Source organism: Calidris pugnax, unplaced genomic scaffold (assembly GCF_001431845.1).
Source record: "Calidris pugnax isolate Ruff unplaced genomic scaffold, ASM143184v1 scaffold19, whole genome shotgun sequence".
Classification (NCBI taxonomy): Eukaryota; Metazoa; Chordata; class Aves; order Charadriiformes; family Scolopacidae; genus Calidris; species Calidris pugnax.
This window is the reverse complement of record NW_015090775.1, coordinates 2,121,878-2,144,342: the sequence shown is the minus strand read 5'-3', so window position 1 is coordinate 2,144,342 and position 22,465 is coordinate 2,121,878. Positions and strand designations below refer to the sequence as shown.

The 22,465-nt window shown below is 38.1% G+C and overlaps 1 protein-coding gene across 1 annotated transcript in view; it reads right to left on the bottom strand.

Annotated features, from left to right (window-relative positions):
* Positions 1 to 954: 954 nt before the first annotated feature.
* Positions 955 to 22,465, bottom strand: part of DNAJC1 (DnaJ heat shock protein family (Hsp40) member C1) — a gene marked incomplete at its 5' end in the record, with an annotated part of 79,614 nt that continues 58,103 nt past the window's right edge. The window contains 4 exons of the mRNA XM_014946665.1: positions 955 to 1,140; positions 2,250 to 2,734; positions 3,233 to 3,281; positions 15,707 to 15,826. Coding sequence (XP_014802151.1) covers positions 1,072 to 1,140; positions 2,250 to 2,734; positions 3,233 to 3,281; positions 15,707 to 15,826 — 723 coding nt within the window. The remainder of the gene's footprint in view (positions 1,141 to 2,249; positions 2,735 to 3,232; positions 3,282 to 15,706; positions 15,827 to 22,465) is intronic.

Sequence of the window (22,465 nt, the reverse complement as noted above, 5' to 3'; positions counted from 1 at the left end):
CTGCTTATTTCAAAATATCATTAGAATGAACAGACATTTTGTGTAGCTGCAGACACACCTGTAACCCCACTGCCTTCTAACTGCAAGAAAGAATGACATATTTTGAGTGCAGAGCTCCAATCCTCTCGTCCTTGCTGAAGAGTTTCAGATCAATTCTCTCTTTGAAAACAACATTTAAAATTCTTTGTAGTCTGTTTTTTCATTAGCTGTAACCTACCACTTCAAGTATGCAATTACCAGTGTGGGTTTTCCTGAAGGTTCACTAATTTTTAAAACTTTTGTTATCACACATAAGCGTCTCTCCAACACAAAAATACACCTTCATTCTCCAACACACGAAATAGGTAAGACGGTATAAGATTTATTGATACTTTCTGTTACTAAGGCACATGATGTATAGAAATACTGAGGTACAAAAATGCAGTTTCCTGTATACGAGATTCAGACCCCCATTTTGACAAATATGAGCTATATCTCTTCTGCTCAGAACATTCAGCTTTTGGCCATTTTCTTCTTTTGTACCAGTTCAACAAGCAACTTGTATCTTGCTATACACTCCTCCTAAAAGGAAAAACGAAAGTGTTACTTAAAAGTTTGATATTGTAGTATTGCTTTAACTCTACAAATGCTACTTCATTCTAAAAGAGCCAGGTTCTGGGGGTTGTATGGGGTTTTCGGGGAGTCTTTTTGGGTTTGGTGGTGGGGTTTTTTTTTGTTTGTTTGTTTTTTAAAGTTGCACAGTGAATTTCAGAAGGAGAATCTCTGGCTAGAGGAGAGTGGGTTAGATAAATGAATCTGCAATTTACATTTGTTAATGGATAATTTCTCTCTTTAAAGAGCACACAAACCCAAGAAAACAGTTGCCCATTCTTGACAATGACTGTAAATGCAATTATGAAACAGCTGTATCTGTTTCAGAGCAGTTCTGGTGTGAGCCACACTGCAGCTACTTTCTGTTACTAAGGCACATGATGTATAGAAATACTGAGGTACAAAAATGCAGTTTCCTGTATACGAGATTCAGACCCCCATTTTGACAAATATGAGCTATATCTCTTCTGCTCAGAACATTCAGCTTTTGGCCATTTTCTTCTTTTGTACCAGTTCAACAAGCAACTTGTATCTTGCTATACACTCCTCCTAAAAGGAAAAACGAAAGTGTTACTTAAAAGTTTGATATTGTAGTATTGCTTTAACTCTACAAATGCTACTTCATTCTAAAAGAGCCAGGTTCTGGGGGTTGTATGGGGTTTTCGGGGAGTCTTTTTGGGTTTGGTGGTGGGGTTTTTTTTTGTTTGTTTGTTTTTTAAAGTTGCACAGTGAATTTCAGAAGGAGAATCTCTGGCTAGAGGAGAGTGGGTTAGATAAATGAATCTGCAATTTACATTTGTTAATGGATAATTTCTCTCTTTAAAGAGCACACAAACCCAAGAAAACAGTTGCCCATTCTTGACAATGACTGTAAATGCAATTATGAAACAGCTGTATCTGTTTCAGAGCAGTTCTGGTGTGAGCCACACCGCAGATAGGTTAAGACAAGCCTTTACAGTCACTAACGCCTACTGACCCCAGACACTGCTCAACAGTTTCAGGGCCAGAGGACCCCTCAAATCCCCCACCCGTGGTTCCTGCTCTCTCACACTGACTTTAGCACCAATAAAATCAGGATTTTCTGCAGCTACAGTGACTGAAGCAAGCCAACTAAGCTATCACAACTATTAGGGAATCTAATACAGACCAACTATATCAATGACAATGCTATTTTAAAAAGATTATACTTACAAAATGAACATTAGTTAGATTATTGAGCATTTAACACTTGCAGCTGGATTACTTATTTTGTTTGTTCATTGAGATGGGTTGAGAAAGGTATTGTACAAGTGTAAGCAAAGCGGCTCACCAACATTTGGTTACTAACTTTGAATCAAAATTTGTTTTAAAATCTAATTTGTCCTGCAATTGAAGATCTGAAAGGCAGAGGAGAGGTAGGTAGGTATTTTAAATGGAACAGGAGGTATTTCAACATTTTCTGCAATAGATCAAACAAACTGAATTAAATGAAAATAAAAGCAACAAACATGGCAGTAATGCTCTTTAAGTCGATTATACCTGGACTGATGGGCTAAGTAAAGACCTCACCTTTCCTTGTGGACCCTCAGTTCTTAAGGGAATCATAAATTGCTAGAAAAAACGTTTACCAAGTTTATACTATTAATTCTGAACTATAGTTCCAACAAAACTACACATACCTTGCTTTTTCCAGGAACACATTTTGCTATTTTATCCCAGCGATCTGACGTTCCCTTTGGATACTGCTGCAAGGCCATTTCAAGCAGTTTCTGTTGGTTTTGAGTCCACAGTTCTTCCAGGGCACGGCTTTTCTCTCTCCTTCTGCTCTCATCATCACTCTCTTCCTCCTGCTCTGTGTTATCAAAATCCTTCTGGCGTCTTCCTCTGCCCTTCTCTTCTGGTACCTCTTTTGCTGCCGGTAGAGTCGTTTCCGGTGCTTTGACAATTTTTCGTTTGCGGTGTCTAGTTTCACTTGCAATGGTCTCCTTTTGATCTATCTGGACATCCGTCTGCTCTGGGATATGATTGTAGCTCCCTTCTTCCTCCTCTTCCTCTTCCTCCTCCCTTTCTCGCTGGGTGATGATGTGGTCGGGCAAGTTCACGTTGACTTTGACATTCTTGGAATTCTGGGCCAGCGTTTTAAGCTCGGAGAGCCTGACGATACCTGTTACAAGTAGTGTTGTTACACTTCTGAGAAAACAAACCAAACCACAAACAAGCAGGGAACAGCCCGCGAATCAAAGGTGCCCAGAACAGCTCATAGAGGAGAAAAAGCTCTTCTGGATTAAGAGCTTAAGGAAAACGCTTATCGAGAAATGAAGGTATTTGTTATGAAGCAGTGAACTTTGCCAAATATGAGCTTATCTGGTATACGTGAAGCACGAGTAAATTACCACACTGATACAAACACACACAGCAGAACAAGCTGAACAAATGAACAAACCCCCCAACACACCCAGTGAGAAAGCCTGGGAGGATGTAGCCAAAGGGAAACATTCCCTCAGGACATCCATCAGTTCTTCTCTTTGCTCAAAGTAAGGCGAGGGTACAAAAGTCTCTCTGCAAGGCCAGCCCCCAAAGGGACAACCTGGGCCGTGTTTGCACAGCTCTAACCCAAATACACTGCTCTCTGTACGCACCAGTGAGGACCAGTAGCACACACCTGGGGTATATGTAACAGAATCCTTCAGTTGTTTGGCTTTCGTGGTAACCTGCATGAAAACAACAACAAAAAAGCACTATTAAAAAATTATATTATTGAGGCAATAGAGTAATTCATTAGCAGCTTACTGCAAAATACCAACATTAAACATACATTAAATACGGGAAAGATACTCTGCTGGCTTGGTTCAAATACAGATCCCAAATTGGCAAAAAGTAACCTTCTGGGCTTTGTCCTTTCTAAAACATTCCTAGCATATTAAAATAGGGTAAGTATTGCTACACATTTCTATTACTGCCACTGTAATACATCAAAACATTCCTAGCATATTAAAATAGGGTAAGCATTGCTACACATTTCTATTACTGCCACCAAAATACATCACAGTTGATATTCAAGCTTTATCTTCTTAGTTAAACACTAATTCTATAACCTAAAAATACCACAAGGAGAGGGGGAAAAGGAAACAAGTTATCTTCTATGTGTTAGTTTCTCAATACTGAACAAAAGAAAAAAGAACCCATAATTCTATAACCTAAAAATACCACAAGGAGAGGGGGAAAAGGAAACAAATAAGTTATCTTCTGTATGTTAGTTTCTCAATACTTAACAAAAGAAAAAAGAACCCCCGTAGGTCCAGGTGATGAAGCAGGCTAATGGACGGGCACGGAGTCCCAAAATAAAATGTTTGACAGTTTGACTGTCAAAGATGAGCAGAGACACCTCCTAAATCCTGGCATTTCAAGAAAAAAGTTTATTACTGAGAATCCAAAGGGTGGAGAGCTGCCTGCTTCAACCTCTCCGTGGGTACCAGAATCTGTGTCCTGGGAGAAAAGTAATACCAGATTTAGCATTTTCATTTTCACTTAAGGAAACACACAGGCGTTCTCCCCACCCAGAACGACGGAGAGAGAAGAGGAGCTTCCTTAACAAGGCAAAGTGGCCTACAAATTAAGCCTCATTTTCTGGGATGATTAAGTCTAGATGAAAACTCCGTGAACAAAAAAATCCCAACTCCAATTAACCAAAACCTTTATCCAGAAGTAGTCATCTGGCATAGACAACTCCAGTTTCTACTGTTACAGTATGACAACATTTAATTGTTCAAAGAGAAATCTCTACTATGAGGGATAGTAGATATTTCTCTCTACAAAGAGAAATACTACTCTGAACAGATAACCAAAACAGTTCAGTCTGTGATTTGCATGATCCTGATTTTGAAACAACAGGATAGATTCTCCTTGAAACAGGTATTCCTCTAACAGAAATTGTCTTCCTTGAAGAGTCTGTAGTATAAAAGAATCCAAAATAAAATGTTCGTGTTCCATTTTCATTATTAGCAGAGTGTCTCTATAGGGCCAGTGCTTCAAAAGGCTGAGTAGAGGGGAATCCATTCTTGGCTGCTGAACAGAATGGATCCTATGCATCTCTTAAATAGAAAAGATGTTATATAAACTGGATTATAATACATTATTTCAAAAAGAGTGAGAAGAACTTGTCATGCAAACGTAGCTGATCCTGCAGAGTTTACTGCAACGATGCAGCGGCTTCGTTGTGAACATGACAAAGCATTACCGATGTTCCTGTATTCCAGAAAACTGCTTCTAACCCATTTTGCTATTTTTAAGTAGTTCTTTGAAATGTTTACAACCTACTCATAGGGCCAAGAAGGCAGGAAAAAGAGAGAAGAAAAGATTCCCTGAACAGGATAGAGCAGAATAAATTGCAAGCAAAGACCAAGACCGATAAACTGAGCTGCTTCCTCAATGCCAACGTCTGCTTTTCTCTATCTTGAACCTCTGATGTTTTCAGAGGTTGGCAATTATCATTTTATCTTTCAAACTGGGACTACACGTTCAACACAAACTTTGCATTTAAAGTGGTGCAAATCAATATGTGGGACTGAATTTTCCTTTACAAGACAGACCTTCCCAAATTAGGTTAGTGTAGGTATCCCAGAACATACACACTTTGCTGCACATTACATCTAATTGAGTTAGAATCTAAACAGCCCTCTGCACTAGAACAGTGAAGGATTTTGGTTTATTCCTAGATCCTACCAACGTTTCACATTTCCCCCTACCTGCAAAAAGTTCAGAAGTAACAGACTTGCCATAAGTTGTCATTTTTTGGATAACTTCAGCCATAACTTGGTGAACCCAGATGCAGCATTTGTAGTAAGTTACTTCATTTATCACATCTACTATTTCCAAGACTTTCTCTTTTGAAGGCATTGTATCTGTCCATATTTTGATGGAGTCTCTATTTGAACTATTCACCAGGTAAGCTGGAAACAACAGCTGTGTGCATGGCTTAGATACTGAAAGCCTACAATGTCAAACACCGAAGAAGTACTTTCAGTTGACCCAAGTTTGACAACTCATCACACTTCTAACTCACAGCTTTACTATCATTCACAGGTTACATAAGAAGATTATTTTTCTATTATTCTCTTTTTTTTTTGGTCGTCTTTCTTCTTCACACAGATGATTTTGCAAGTTTTTTCCAGGTGCTATGTACAGTTCATGTTTATTCCAGCTCTTTTCACTTAGAGTTCAGGTATCACTTATTTAGACTTAAGATTTATTTGTCCATCAGCTTCAACTGTCATTGCCATTAAAGATGCTGACACAGGGCAAGACTCATAACATGTCAGTATTAAACTACTAAGGATTATGAGGAATCGAACCTATGGAACATAAAAATTGTATTTCTATTTGATCTGCTTGAGTTTAATCATTGCTCTTGCCACTCAAATTTACAGGCTCTTCTGTTGCCAGCTCCTCTATACTTTCTGACACCCTTAAAATAAATTTAAGTTTCCTCTCCAGTGGTGAGCAGTCTAGCTACTATCTACTAGCTATTTAGTATTATCTTCTAGCTATTTCTTAACAGTGTTTTTTTTAAAAATCCAACGTAAGTTGCTCCCTTGCTTTATCCACTCTATTTCTTATCATAACTTGCTTATATTACTACTTTTTCGTTAGGTAACAGATAACATACTTGGAAATACTGTCATTCAAAGTAAGCAGCAGTTGTAAAATTACTCTTCTAGTTACTATTGCTGAGTCTTTTTGCACAGTTCTTTAAAATTGCAGTTTGCATGTATATTAAATCAGTAGTTTTATCCACGACTGAAAAGTTGTGCTAAAAGCCTGCTGCTACTGACAACAGCTTTCACCAGAGCATTAGCCAGCCCTTGAGAACTTCTGGGTCTGGGGACACCTTAAATAATAAGGATCAAGACTGTGAAATTGATTTAAAACAGAAGAGGGCAGATCTCATATTCCTGCAAGTGTTTGTACCACTGAACAGACACGCTGCATTATTTTATAGGAATCAACTTTAAACGTTGCTGTTTCTATGCCCACATAACCTAAGGATCCCTGTAGTCCACGGAGGTAACAGAAGTCACAAATTAAGTCAGGTAATGACACATGCACAGTGGAACAGATTTTCTTTTCTGAAAAAAAAAATAATAAAAATGACACAAAAAAAAAAGCTGGATGCAAGTAACCAAAATTGCTGAAGTCCAAATCAAACCATCTTACTATGGGACCTACAGAAAGAAGCCACAGGAACAGTTGGCTTCTGAGAACTCCCTTCTGAATTCAGTTTCAATAGCTCTTCAGCTACAAAAAGATTTTATTGAAAGCAAGTGGGATTAGTGGGATGATTTTATGCGATGAAAGCCAGAGAGAGCTGTTTTCCTCCTGTACTGCTGACAATTAGTCCAGATCACAAGACTAGTTGCTTCTCAACAAGACACATAGCAGTAAAAACACCCCTCATCGTGACCATCCCGATGTTCAATCTCCTGTTACCCTGGACACCCACCACATCTTTCGGATGGGACAATCGATCCTTCAGAGATATACAGGATAAAAAAAAGTAATATATTATTTGGGTTCAGCTTAAAAGACTCTCAGTAGCACAGGCAAAAGCAAATTTTGCTATCACATGAATGAGAGGCTGCTTTTCATCCTGCAGGGAAGGCAGGCATAAAAAAAGCACAGATTTGTGACAGACCTGGAGGGAAAACCCTGTAAAGTCAGGTACAGTGATCCTACTGATGCCAAACAGAGAGAAACAGCCCTTTTGCAGGAGATGAAGAGCAGTTCCCTGGTTCCACAGCAGCAGCCACCAAGAGCAGCCCAGCTTCGCAGGGCACACGCCAACGGGGCTTTGAAGCCTTTGCCATTTTGCTGTCTCCCAGCAATATTCTGTGGGCAACAATTTATCTTCCTTCTCTGAATAGGATACTACTTTGATTAGGATTGCACCAGATAATTACCGAAGAACAAAACTCTCTGGTTCTGACAATGCTCCAAGAAAATAACGTGGGGTTTGTAGAGGAAGAAGTATCCTATGTCTCTTGGCTTCCCATACGCATATAACCTTCTTTCAAGGAAGGATGAAGTGTTATTGTGCTACTGAAAACTGGAACTTCTGACAAAATTGTTTACTATTCTTAGTATCTTCCTGAGCAGAAGTTCTCTGAACACTTACTAAAGCTGCCACAGTTTCTGAGCATCAACTATCAGAAGTTTGCTGTCCCGGTAGCAGCGTTCTGTTCACCCAGCTGTCACCTTCCTGCACGCTCTCCGTCTACTGATGTCCTGCAAAAAATGCCAAAATCTGTGCAATTCTGGAGAAAAAACAAAGTGGAGGCAGCCTGTGAGTAGTTGAGGCAGCAATGAGGAATTGCTTGTATCTTTGAGCCTAATTTGAATTATAATCACAATTTTTCTCATAAAGGAAAGCCAGACAGGGAAGGATTTCAGTGCCTTCCTGGCTTTGTCAAGGCAGTAGGTTTTTGCAGACCTAACCTTCCAGAAGAGCACAAAATAAATTGCCAAATGTGAAGTTCTCCCCTTATAACCAAAACACTACCTTTTGCACTGAGTTTTCTCCCACTCTAAATAGCTTTTTCACAGTAACAACAATTGCATCAAGAACTGTTTGACCCAAGTCAGATAACAGTAACGACCCACTCCTTTATCTTCACGGGTCAGACTGAAAATTTGTTGCTTTATAAACTGCCTTCTCTTACATACAAAGGGCTGCTAAAATTGCCTTCAAGTTTTAACAGATTGGTGAAATTTCAAATATTGAAGCATCAAGACAAATCATTCTCTCGTTTTTGCAAGTACCCTAATTTGCAACTGAGTAGATCTCTTGAAATGAAATATTTCAAACCAGAAGGTGTACCTTTGTTTTGGCACTGCTTCTAACAGTTTGCTTAGCAGATTGTTAGAGACTTTCCCAAAAGTATGTAACTTAACTACTCTTTATCCACTGTGTAAATTACACGTTGAATTTAATGCTAACATAGTAAATGAGTATTGTAAGGACAACATGCTTATATGCTTGAAAGAATCAAGAAGTATGTTATGAATTTAACTGAATTTGCTCAGACCAACCAGTTGCAGCCAGCAACAGCACAGTTTTCTTACGGTTATGGACTTTGAAGCCGTGTGATTCTGAACTTTGCCACAGCAGATGGAGAAGAGGTAACTACCTCAACAGAAATCCCCCAAACAACTGTAGTTTTATTATGAGGCAGTTTAAGATGTGGCCTGCAAAAAAGGCAAACTTAGCCTAAATCACCAGATGTAGAACAATAGCCTCTCTCCAGTGAGTACCCAAATAGTTAATTTAAAGCAGCAGCTGAATTGCTCCTTTTTTCCAGGATACAGAAAGAGGAAGAACTCAGCAACTGGAATTGTCACGATGCTGGAGACTTCATACCAGGCTTTCTTTTTCTGTCAGTTAAAATCCATGTTTGAGAGTCTTCAGCTGGGGCACTCATGTAAGAGAGCAGTCTGGCTCAAACCCTCATTGCAACAACTGCTCGGACACCTTATTTCGTGATTGCTGATGCAAAATGCATTACCTTTCCTGACAGTCAGAAAATTTGAATTCTGCAGTGGAATTCAAACCCAGATCACCAAGATGTATGTGGGACATCACATTAATTCAAGCCACCCTGAAAAGTTGCAGCAGGACTGGCTTGACCACCCCACAAGCCATCGATACAAATTAAATTTGGTGTCTCACCACCTTCTGTAAAAAACCTTTCCCTTTAAGTGAGAAGACTGCGCTGGTCACGCGCTATGAGAAGGAAATCAATCCGTTTTGCATTTGGGTATAAGATGTATCGTGCTGCCCAATTCTGCAAAACCTGTCGGGGCAGCTGCAGGACTGCACAGAAGAAAACTTTGTGTGCAAGGAGGGAATTGTAAAGAGCAGCATCTCTTTGCTCCCCTCCAAGTATCAACAGAGAGCTTCTGGTGTGTCTGTGGCATTAGACAGGTGTCGAATTTTCAACCTACATTTGATCCAAATCCCATTTTAGATATTCATAACCTCTTTTGGACCTCGATCCAGAGCTAGGTCTTTATACTTCAGTAAGCAACTGGAAAAACTCTTGATTACATAAATATATGCAAGCTGCTAAGGGTGAACGTTTCAGAATATCCGCACAGTGAGTGAGTTAACACAGACGTAGTACACAAAATGAAATGTAAAACAGACTTAGGAAAACACTTAATCCCCAGAAGCAATAAAACTAATAAATTCATGAACTTTTACATATGGCTCATTTCTCATATAGATGTTTCTTGCTGGCAAGGTAATGAGCTCATATTTGTCAGAAATAAGAAATTATTTTAGAATGGCATATAAAGTACAATGAGTATGAACTCGCTCAGTCAGACTTAAAGGCTGAAACTGCTGCTTGGACATACAAAAGATATCACAAAATAAGCACCCCTCAAACCTTATGCTTTTGGGTTTCACGACAATTCAGAATGTCTGCTCAAATATATCCACCTGTCTACGGTTTTGCTGTCTACCTTAGTGTTTTTCTATACAAGCAGCAAATCCCAATCAGTCTGGTTTTGGAACACAAATGCATGAGATTAGTGACTGCAGGAGCAAACAGAATCAGTTTAAATCCTGTAAGACAAGTGAATGATATTACTTCACAAGTATGAAATCTGAGATCTCTTTGCCTTTAATTTAAAAAACCTGTACCTAATAATCACATTAAAGTCTGTTTGGCATGCCAGACAGCTTTTACTTCCTCTGTTATTTTTACAATTTGAACGCCCTTTGTAGTTACTGAAATTAATTTATGCCTTTCAGCAAATATTTTTTTTTAACTCTTTATCTATAAGTGCAGGTATTGTCAAGTACAACATACTTCTATAATTTCACATCTAAGTGCCTTTTCTCAATTTTTGAATTCACCAAAAGCTGACAATCATTATAAATCTTCATAAGGCTTAGTATTTGTCAAATCAAACAATGTAATTTCTGCAGAAATAGCAGCCTTGAAACTCCATTCCATTCATTATTTATACTATGTTATAGGGTGTTCACAGTGCTTAGGAAATTCAAACTTTTTTTTTATTATTTTGTTCTAAAAGGTCAATTATTTCCTTAAGTATTGGAGGACAGGAATGAGAACTAACCCTGGAGCAACAAATTCAGCAAGGAAAATGGGTCAAAGAACAGATGTTTAGAGGATGACAGAGAGCAGTGGTACAGGTAACCAGGTCAGCAGGCAGGAATCCTGATTAGAGTTAACTGAACTCCATTTCCCTTTCATAATCAAAATACTTGAAAATCTAATTTATAACACCAGCCGATTGCAATAAAAATGACTTTAAAAGCTAGAGAAGCTTTCAGTTGTGAAAGCAATAAGACTTCATTATACTAAGCCAGTTGAAAATCATCTTTATGGGAAAAGATTGCTAAATTCCCAATATGCACATATTAAAATGACAATTAGCAATTTAAATAATTAAACATACTGATAAAATGAGCACAACTTAACCTCCTCTATTTTGGGTTGATTATTCCTTGGCTGTTAAAAGGTGTCTTCCTGAAGAGAGACAAGATAAACATATCTTACATTTAACATGACAAAAGTTAAAGGAATAAGCCTTCTTGCAGTACGCCTGCGCCACGGTTGCAAGTTTAACCTAGCTCTGAGCTGAAAAGCACAGGAATATGTTGCAAAGGTATTTATGCTGGTATCACACGAGGCAGCATAAATAGAAACAGTAGAGCTGAAGGAGCTCAGGGGCACGACAGCGAGGACAAAGCTGGTTACTGTTGGATTTTGGCTGGCACTTTCCCAGTGGCCTGCATCTCCCATCGTGTGGGTGTACCTGTTTGATGGGGAATCTGGCTGATGTAACCACATAATGGGCCTTACAGTCATCCTTAGCTATGCAGTATTTTGGGAAATAACACAATTATCAAACTTAGGTGCATATAAAACCCCAATCTGCATATTAGTAGAAAAGAACATCTGTGAGAACACTCTGTTAGGAACTACTGAATTTAAGAACAGTCAAGCTGAGGTATACGCAGTCATTACTAGCCAACTATGGTGACTATCTGGCTTTAATTTTACGTTTTTTAAAATGAGTTCACACATGCTTCCAATTGTAGGGACGGTTTTGTTTCCTCCCCCTTTCCTCCTAGATAGCTTGCACTTGCTAGTCTAATCACAGACCATATGAAGAGAAGGACCTAACCTCAGGCAGAATCACCGCATTGATGTCGTTTCTCCCAGATGTTTGTCTAACCTGTTCTTAAAGGCCTGCAAATGTGGAGGCTCCACAGCAGCTTATTTCATTGCTTTATCATCTCCATTGTGATTCTTTGCCCCTCGATGTCTAACTCTGCAGCCCGTGATAAAATTTGAGGTAATTACTTTTTGCCCTATAAAACCAATACATTCCTCTTTACAGCTCTCCTTTTATGTAGTTGAATACTTACACCCTCAGTTCATATTTTCTTTCAGTTCAGCAAAATGAATTCCTTCACAATCCTTCCTCATCGGTTACACTTTAGAGACCTATTATTCTCTTCATTCTCATCTGGACTCTTTATATTGAGCCCTGTGTTTGAGTGCAGAACTGAGAACCAGACACAAACTAAGGATGTGGATGCAGGTTCTACCACCCCCCTGTTGGTATGGTCTCAGGAAGATGCTTGCCTTTCTCATAACAATTTACTATTTATTAACTTGTATCTAGCTCGTTATCTTCACCGTCCTCCTGCCTTTTAAACTACCCCTAAGCCAGGTGTTTGGCATCTTTTATTCGTGAATCTGATCACCATCTTGCTGTGTGTCCTTGCATATTTTGTCTTTTTAATTTCACCCTATTTTTTCCAACCTCATTTTTCTAATTTGTCCTGACCTTTCTGAATTCTATTGATCTTCCAATATACTTTCAGTTCCTTTTGGCTTTGTAAGATTTACGTGTGCTTACCAAGTACTGGGGTATCAAAGTCATGTTCTAGCAAAATCAAGGAAGAATTTTCCAAGCTAAACAAATCTCTCTGGAGACACTAATTTTTTGGGTCTTCTTTATATGTGAAAAAGTGGTAATAAAGTTCCAAGCATTAGAAATTTTGCTTCATACTGTTCAAAAACTCATTAACATAATGCCAGGAGGAAAACTCAGAAATATCTTTAAAAAAATCTCCAAAACCCACAAAACTACATTCAAACAACACCATGAGGCTGAGCAGTTCACAAAAGCCAAACACACTCCCCTCAAGTCACTTCATCCTGCTTAAAACTGCCAGTGGAAATGGATATAGTTTGTTGTAGGAATATATTTCTTTAAAAAAAAGGAAGAAGTTTAAGACAATTTAAAATGGAATTTCTTTGGGTTGGTTAGAGGGAGTTAATTTCACTGCTGCTCTTCTGGTATACATGATTGGGTTTCAGCTTATTCTTCAAAAAGTATTGAAATTTTTTTCTAAGCTTTTTCTTTTGCTGAGGAAGAAGGCTTTGAGAGAAGCAACAGAGAGATCATTTTGGACTGGATTACTTTGAACTGTTTTTATTAACACCTATTGAGCTAACCCACTATTAAAAAGGGCTTGAATGCTTAAAGTCACATGGAACCAAGCACACTGTGTCTTGTCAGTCCTTTCTACGATAGTTCTCTAACTGTGAAAGGAAAACCAAGCCTTACTGCTCTTGCTGCTTTACAGGGGAAGAAGCAAGCAGAAAGTGGCCTCAAGTTTTTAAGAAGTATTTGCTGTGTCACAGAAATGTCAGAAAAACAAATTCAAATTTGCCCTCGAATACGTATGTTTTTAAGATCTAGTGCATTTGCCAGATAATAGACACTTCAAACTATCTCAGACTTGACTGAGAAATTAGCTGTAAACAAGGGATTCCCAAACTCTGCCACATGAGCTATTTCAAAATAGCATCTCATACACCAAAACTTGTCTCCCTGCACCCCTCCCAGTGGAAGCAGGGAACAGTTATTTGGGCAGCAAACCCTGCCTGCACAAACACCTCTTTTTCTGGGCATAAAGTTTAACAAAACCAGAAGTTTTGCCTGCAGCTTTAGTGCAACATTTCTTATTCAACTAAGCTGACGCCCAAGTAAAATAAGAATCCTTGCTGTAAATGTAGATGCTATTCTATGTCACCTTCAACAAATACAAAGGAAATGCTATACATCTTGTTCAACAGCTGAATAGATGTATCTGAAGTAGTTCCCAGTTTCAACACTCCTGATACTGACGCAGTACCAGTTTGATATCCAGAGAAATTTCCAGGAAGCTTTTGTTTAAGTGTTTCCTTTTAAAACCAAATCGTTTTAATTCTGTGCATCCAATGATAAAAGTAGCAGAAACACTAATAAGTAGTCTGTCAGGAAGGCTGCCCTAGCATTACCAGCAGTGGGAAATTTTTAGAGAAGTAAGAACTTGTGTGGAGAAGACTTACATTAACCATAGAGTTGGAGGTCACTGGAAGTAAAAAGGATTACACTTAGACCTTTCTCTGCACATAAACATCCCTGAAAATTCCTTTTTTTCATATAAGAACGTGACAGCTCTTAGAGCATACACCTTTCTTTCTAATTCACTGAAGACTATGTTGCTCGAGACTGCTTGCCTAAAGGAAGAAGCAAACAAGCTTTGCTTTTTCCTTCCAGTACTGGACGTGTGCAAGTACGGTGGCCAAATGTCTTACACAAAGGACTCTTAATAAAGAACGTTTTTACACCTGCTTCCAGGAATAAAGCAGAAAACGGATGCAAAAGGCAATGTTAAGATTGCCTTTTGTTAGTTACATGTGGGTACACGTGGAAGCATTCCACATGTTCGTATTATCAGTAACAAGCAAATTAACCATTTTTTCCAAAGCAATCTCAACAGATCTTTACCACTCACCCTGCACACTACCAAGCCACGTGAAATATTCTTGCTATTGATATCTGCTTAGTAAAATGTAGCATTGTTTTCATAAAGTCACTCCACTTCATTAGTATGAATACTTCAGGAGTATGACAACCAACACTGAACAGAATAAACAAAAGACGACAATTTCTTTCGCATCACAGGTTAGTAACTTCTTGCTAACATCCACTTAATTGCAAATACTGCGTTGTTCTAAAATGACAAGAATGCAAATGGCTTATTTTCTAGCATATGTGAGTAACAGAACTGTATAGATGCATTTAATCTTTAAAAATATCTTCTGAAAGTATCTTTCTGTGATTATATCAACAGGGAAAAACCCCACTTAAGTACGCAAATTATCCAGAAGGCAATAATGGGTCACATTTCACTCTAGCCAGAGGCTTTGTTTCTCATTATTTAAGATAATTCCTGAAATATAATAAAGAAAGACCATCTAATCTCAAAATGTACATCAACAGATTTAAACATTATTCTCATTAACCCCTCCAGAGCCTATAAAATAAGGTCAGCTGAAAAGGCTTTCAAATGGTCCTCAGCAGACACTACATCATGTTCTAGTGATCTATTGCTTGAAAAGGAAAAGTCTTTTACAGCCGAGCCCCTAAGGGTTTTAAGATCATAACACTTAAAAACCATAAGTACAAGCTTTCTTTGATATCTGGTATAATACTATAAAATATGAATTAACAAGGATATTAATCATTTTACACAGTATCATTACTAACCATGCTATAATCCAGAAAAAGGGACTGAAAGAGTATCATATGTATAACTCGTTTTAAAGTTTGCAAAGATATTTCAGTTTAATTAATGGAAACCACCTGTCTAAACACCATTAGCTCATCTACATTTTTTAAGGACTGGCTTGAAACAGAAATGTAATCTTTAACCAAGTCACACAAACATTCGCCTGCCGTGAAAGGAGGTCGCTTCAAAACTCAAAGCGCATTGTTTTTTTCTGTTATTGGGTTACAGTAGCTCGAGTCTGCAAGCACCAAAAATCCCCCATCCAGCTGATCAGTTACAGCTGTTAATTGCGGAGGGAGAGAGTAGCTGACATCTGCTTCTTGCATAGTTAGTTAATGGTTCACTTCCAGGTCCTAAAAGGATTGTAGCCTCTCTCCGAAGACAATGTCGGCCCCCATCTAGGCCTGCCTCCTACACTGCCTGTCTTGTTCTGGTTTGTCACTCTCTACACAATGCAAATCCGAGTGAACTCACATCTGCCACTGATCGACCCAATTCGTGAGCAATCTTTTCCCATCGACCTGGGGTCCCCCCTGGGAACTTAACCATACTTCTTGTCAGCTGGCTGAGGTCCTCCTCTGTCCATTCAGGTGCCTGTAAAACATTTGTAAAACATTCATTACGCTGGGATATTGGACATATTTTTTGTGAGGTAATATACTGAAAAAAAATCTTCAAACGAATTAATCACATCACGTTAAAAACCTAATAGTTTCAATTACCCCCCTAACATTTCCCTGTGCTGTTGCTGAAAAGGCATAAAAACAACATGGCAACAGCAAGATATTACAAATCCTTAACACTTAAAAAATGCATTTTGTATATTACATACACTAACACATTTAATTTCTATCACCATTTATACAATATACATAACACTATATAATGTAGTAAAGATAAAAAGCAGCAATACTTAAAGATTACATCACACTTTAAGATACAAAATTTCAGAATTTTATTTAATTGTACGTGTAAGATTTTTTTCAGCAAAGACAAAGAAAATATCCTCATTTTTATATTTTTTACAATTTTAAAAAGGCTCTAAATGAAACAGAACAGTCATTTTGGCTTTTTGTTGCTGTAACCATCCTACGTTTCGCATTCTGGGATGATTCAGGAATGAAATCTGTTGATTCTAATATTCCATTAAGGCAATTAAAGAACAGCCCTCCCCCTACAAAACACTGTTATGCCACAAAACCGAACTGGATGCTTCTACCACCCAATAACCAGAAACGGTAAAAATGTTTCCCTCTAACTACGTAAAACAATCTGTTAAAAATAACTGTCTTCGTAATGGCCAAATAAAAGCGAACAAAGCAAGGAACAGGCAATTAAAGCAGTTTAAGGCACGAAATCTTGCTTGCCCTGGAAGGCAAGACGCAGTAACCGTCTCCGACACCGGCAGCATCTCTGGCAGGGGCTGCGGAGCCGAATCTTTGTTACCGTCAGCACTTTGCCGGTTTTACTTATTTTTAAGGAATTCTTGACGACATACCTCTTCTAATCACCATTTCCGATAATGAAGGGGCACATATCAAGCAGTTTGCATTACAGAGCCATCAGCACAGAACAACAGTCAGAGGTGAGTGACCCCAGGGACCATCTCCACAACTACAGCAAAGCTTCTCCCTGACACTAATCCTGCCTGTCATTCTCCCACTGTGCTCTAACCACACTGACATCCGCCTGCCGCACCGCCAGCTTAACGGGGCCCTGCCTGACTTTTTACTGTCTCCCCCAATCAATGGTTCAAGCGTGCTCTTTTCACCATGTCCAAATGGCAGCTTCACTCATAATCAAAGTGCATTGCTCCTGTTAAAGGGCTTCCCGAAAGGCTCCACCATTTGCATTCATTTGCAAAGCAAACTACTTTTATTCACTTTGTTCTGCTATCAAGAGTGTTCCCTGAAGCAGATAAATTGGCATAAATACAACCTGCCACTTAAAAGACAGTAAATAATAGCCAATAGTAGCAAGGATTTCATCAATCGTCCTAGTTTGGATCCATGTAGTCCTTTATTCAATGCTGAAAGCCTCAGACATTCATATTCGGATAGTTTTTAATACAAGTATAAGATGAATTATCTATGATGACTCAAATGCAAGATGCTTAAATAATGTGTGTGTATGTGAGCGATCTCACACATATATTACATGCATTATCATACAATTACACTCTGGCCAACAGAAGAAATGATAAATGCATAGAAAATCTCCATACTGAACAATAATCTAACTACTTTTATCATATTAAGTTATTATACTCCATATATATTATATGCATATAATTTATTATATTATACTCCTTAGATGTATTTTATACTAAAATATTTCTTGGAGATTTTTAGAAGGGAAGATTTGGGGTACTTAATATTCTACTTGAAAAATTTTCATCACTGTAATTTAAATAATGAATTCTTCCAAGATATTTGGTTAAAAGCCATTGGTTCAAAAATTTGTCAAATTTCATACCTCAAAATTAACCTTAATATGCAGTGTACTGTAATTTTCTATTTAATTTGTATTAAAACTTTGTGGTTTGATTTTTTTTTTTTTTTGCTGGGTGGGTGGGTGGTGGTGTTTTGTAGGTTTTTATTTGGGAGGGTGAAGGGTGGGGGGTGTGGTGGGGGTGGGGATGTTTGTTGCTTTGGTGGGGTTTTTTTGGTGTTTTGGGGTTTTTTTGAAGCTATTCTGTCATACCATATCCAAAGCATATCTAAGCAATTACACACGGAAATCAAGATGATCCTTTCAGTGATGTACACACATCAGAAGCTTTCTGGTTAAGTTTTATTTTCAGACTGTTTTGGTAAGCTTTGCTTTTCCTATGTGCTCAGAACTTTACTAACCATTTGTAAATATTACAGAAGTCCTGAGGTTATCTTCCTAAGTAACAGACAAAACTATAATCATTCTGTAGATCTGTAGCTAATTATATAGTTAATTCACAGCAGAAGAATTAATTAGCTATATTAAAATATCAACTTGTTAATCTTATTTCAAGCTGACAGTAAATTTTAGAATGTGAAGATCTAACACATTTACAAATTTGGAAGATCTTTGAAAAAGCTTTCACAAAATCCACTCTCAACCGCCGAAGCTGTAAAGAGCTTTTGTGAATTTGCAATTCCTCAGCAACAGTTAATTGTGTCTTTAGATGCAACAGCGCCTACTGTGATCCAACTACTACAAGCAGCTATGAGGGTGGTCATGGTGTGAATGTATTCTCCCCGTTCTAATCTGTAGCCAACTGTAACTGCGAGAGTCAAATGAATGCATAAACATACTGCTTTGTCACCTAAAACCATGTGTGTCCAATATTACTGAAACATTGGGCCAAAATTCATCTCTACAGTAAAGCAATGGAAGACACCACATGGTGAGGGGACAGCTGTTGTTACTACAGAAGCATTCAGATTTTGCATCAAAAAAGCCCCGTTCTGGGATTAACTCCCCATACTGAATACAAAATTAAAAGTACAGAGTTATGGTCTGCAGTCTTTAAAATGAAAATAAACTAGAAGTGTAGATATGGAAAATTCACAGCATTCCCATAAATAATAATCCTTTAACATGGTTTATCATACATAGCTGGCAGTATTGAAGAACTAGTTCACCCAAACTACTAGCACCTTCTATAGAAAAGAAATATGAATATGGTTTATTGTTTATCTTCACTCTTACATGTGTATCTGCACTTCGCAATTCCATACCACCTCTATCAGCATGACAGTTTTACACTATTAGGATTTTTTTAAAATATGAGCAACTCTATTTTCAATTACATTAAAAGCAGATTTTTAGACAACAAAGCATTTCTTTTCAAGAAAACAGTCTGACTTGTTTAGACTTGTTAACATTAATAAGTATAAAATTATATAACCTTTTACTGATACAATTTGGAACGGATTAATATTTGAGAATTTATAAAGAAACTTTAGAAGTTATTTATATTGACTTGACAATATGAGATAATTTGATATTTTTAGATCAAAATTTAACCTTAGACAGTTTCTTCCTGTCATCAATATAATGTAGATTCAAATAAAATCACTGTTTTATGGAAGTTTGGATAATGGTTTTAATCTGGCTAGGACTTCTTGCTATGTGTCATCCAATTTTGTTGATTCACAGATCTGAGCAGTCAAGTCCATGGTCTTGCAAATGAACCATCAGGCAGCATCTATTTAAAAATACCTGTGAAAACGTTTGTAGAACAAAGGTCTTAGTAAAATCCCAGAGAGTTTTGCAATTCAGGATACATTTAACCCACAAGCACGTGGTGTTTCTATCCAGTAACTTTAAGACCAGAACGTAAAAGTATTCCTGATTTAACTTTTTGCCCAGAATGTCTTATTTTTCTTACATTATTATTCCATAGCCCTACAATTTCTTGCTTTGCCTACAGGAAGTCTGAAGTCAGTCTTGTTTTATCAAGTCCAACACACATCGGGCATGGGATCCAGCTGTGGCTGAACACTAAGGATCTGCTACAGTTCTAAAGATCTCCTCTGAAGCCCTAAAGATCTGCTAAAGGGCATTAACGATCTGAACTCAGATTCAAAGGCACAACAAGTTCACGTAACCCTTTGCTCCTTCAAATCCCATTTCCACCAGTGCAATTTTTATTAATTGAGACAATAAAACCATAAGGGCAGCTACACGGTTTCGGACCAATGGTCAAGGTTGGCCAGTAAGCTCATCATTTGTGCTCCACGAGTGCAGCTACAGAAAACTTTGCCACATCCTTTGTGATAACAAGAAGGACTAAATTTATCATTGATCCTTTCAGTCCCACTCTGCTTTGAAAAAACAGGGGCCAGTATCTGCCAGTACTAGGAGTAAGAGAAAGGCAAACATACAAGTTACTTATATTGCCCCTAATACGTTACCTATATATCCCCTAATATTTTCCCTAACTCCAATTATTTTCAGCTCAAGGAGTTTCTCTAGGCTCATATATTTTACCTATTTAGTAATCCACAATGAATCTCTGTTTCAATGTTTTTTCCAGTATGCCCTGAAACTATGTGAATTTTCTGGATTTGCAGCATCATTTTCCTGAGGAGTTGCACACATCTGCTACCCGTTAGACAAGGAACCACCTTATCCTCTGTTCTAAACCTGCTGGCTTTGCTGACACCCAGCTCTTGCTTTGAGTGACAAACCATCAAATAGTCTACATGTTCTAAACCTGCTGGCTTTGCTGACACCCAACTCCTGCTTCGAGTGACAAACCATCAAATAGTCTACAGATACTGACTTCCACCTCACAACTTTGTTCAAAATATCCCTCCATAGTATCCCACAGTATTCCCTTGTAAACTGTCTCTTCCTGGCTAACGAGTCCTAGTCTAGTCAGCTGGTTTCCCATGTAAAAGCCATTTTATGCATAAAACTGTCCATGATGTCCTTTTCTAAACCACCCGTAATCCCATTATAGCCAACATCTTTGCAATGAGGTACCAAACTGCACACAGCAGAATTAATTGTAAGTTTATACGGTGCAATAAGGATTCTTCTGTTTTTCTCTCTATTCCTTTCTTAACAATTTCTAACGTTTGCATTGATTTTTTCAATGATTCTGAGTGGATGTTTTCAACAAAGCTAGCACTGGTAACTCCTAAGATCTCGCTCCTCAACATCCACAGCTATCTCAGACCTCATAATCTTGTGCACGAAGAGAGGAGAGTCATCCACTTTATCAACACTTGCATCACTTCACGTTTACATGCCAGGAAGTTTTCCTGCCATTTTATTGCCCAAGCAGTGAAGCTCATAAAAACACTCCGCAGTTCTTCAGTGTTTGTTCTCTTCTTCATTACTCCAAATAATGCCACCATTGATGAATTCTCTCACCTCAAAGCTCACCTTTTTACCATGTTACCATGTTCGCTGTACTACACGAATACACTGAGCAACACAATTCCTAGCAGAAACCCAGCCAAACTCTACTGCTAACCCTGCTCTTCTGAAAGAGCTATTTATTTCTACCCTCCGTTTCCCATTTTTTACTAATTATTTATCTGGGAAAATATCCTTCCTCTTATCGCATGACTGCTTCCTTTCCTTAAAAGCCTACAAGCCTTGTTAAACCCTTCTGGAAAATCAAGCGGACTTTATCAATCAGATCACCTTCTCCCTGCATATTCCTTAATCCTTCAAAGAAGGCCAGAGGGTTTAAGGCAGGACTTCCCCTTAGCAATGGGAAGCAACGGTCGGGACTCCATGCAGGTCATATTTGTCTGGTGCTCACTAATTCTATTCTTTATTTCAGTTTTTGATAGCTTTCCCTAAAGAGATGCCAGATGTACAGACCTGTAAAGGTCCCTGAATTCCACTGACAACTTAATAAACAAACAGGATGACATATTTGCCATTTCAGGCCTCAGGCACCCAAAAAAAAATAAACAGTTAATTGAATTATTTAATCCTTAAATTTTCTTTGAACTCATAGTTGCATATCCTCTGGTCCCTGTAACTTAAATAATTTATTATTTAATCCTTAAATTTTCTTTGAACTCGTGGTTGCATATCCTCTGGTCCCAGTAACTTAAATAATTTAAATCTTAAACAATATATCACATAGGTCTAAAAGAACATTAGAGATTAATTTTAGAACTTTTCAAAGCAACTATATGTAAATATGAAGATGGAACTAATTATCTTCACTTCTATCATAAGCTTGTCAAGATAGTAGCCTAACCATAATAATTTTTGTTTATAGTATTCCTCACAGGAATGCCTTCAGCATTAAAAGCATTAAAATATTAAACAATATACATAACACATGTAGACAGCAGCTCTTAGAGAAGAGTGAGAACCTAAGTAGAGAAGCAAGAAGTTTCATCTGTCTCACTATCAGGTCTTCTATCATGTGCAGCAGCAAATGTTCTAGGACAGAGATCCTTTCCCTCACAGCTGCCCCCAGCCCAGATTAGGTATTTCCTAAGCATGAAGCTGAATCCCTTTCTGTTACAAAAACAATGATGAAGTTTTCCACTCCCCTCATCCCATTTTTTCTCTCAAGCAACATTATAAAGTGGCTTTTTACACACATTCAGTTTCTCACTTCTCACCATATCCATCTGCCTTTTCATTTCTCCATCCAATATCTTTCTGCCCTGCTGTACGGCTCTGTACAGAACAGAGGAGGGAGAAAGCAAAAAAAAAAAAACCAAACCCCAAAACCCCACCAAACCCTACCAGTAAGCAGTGTGGTTTTTTTGA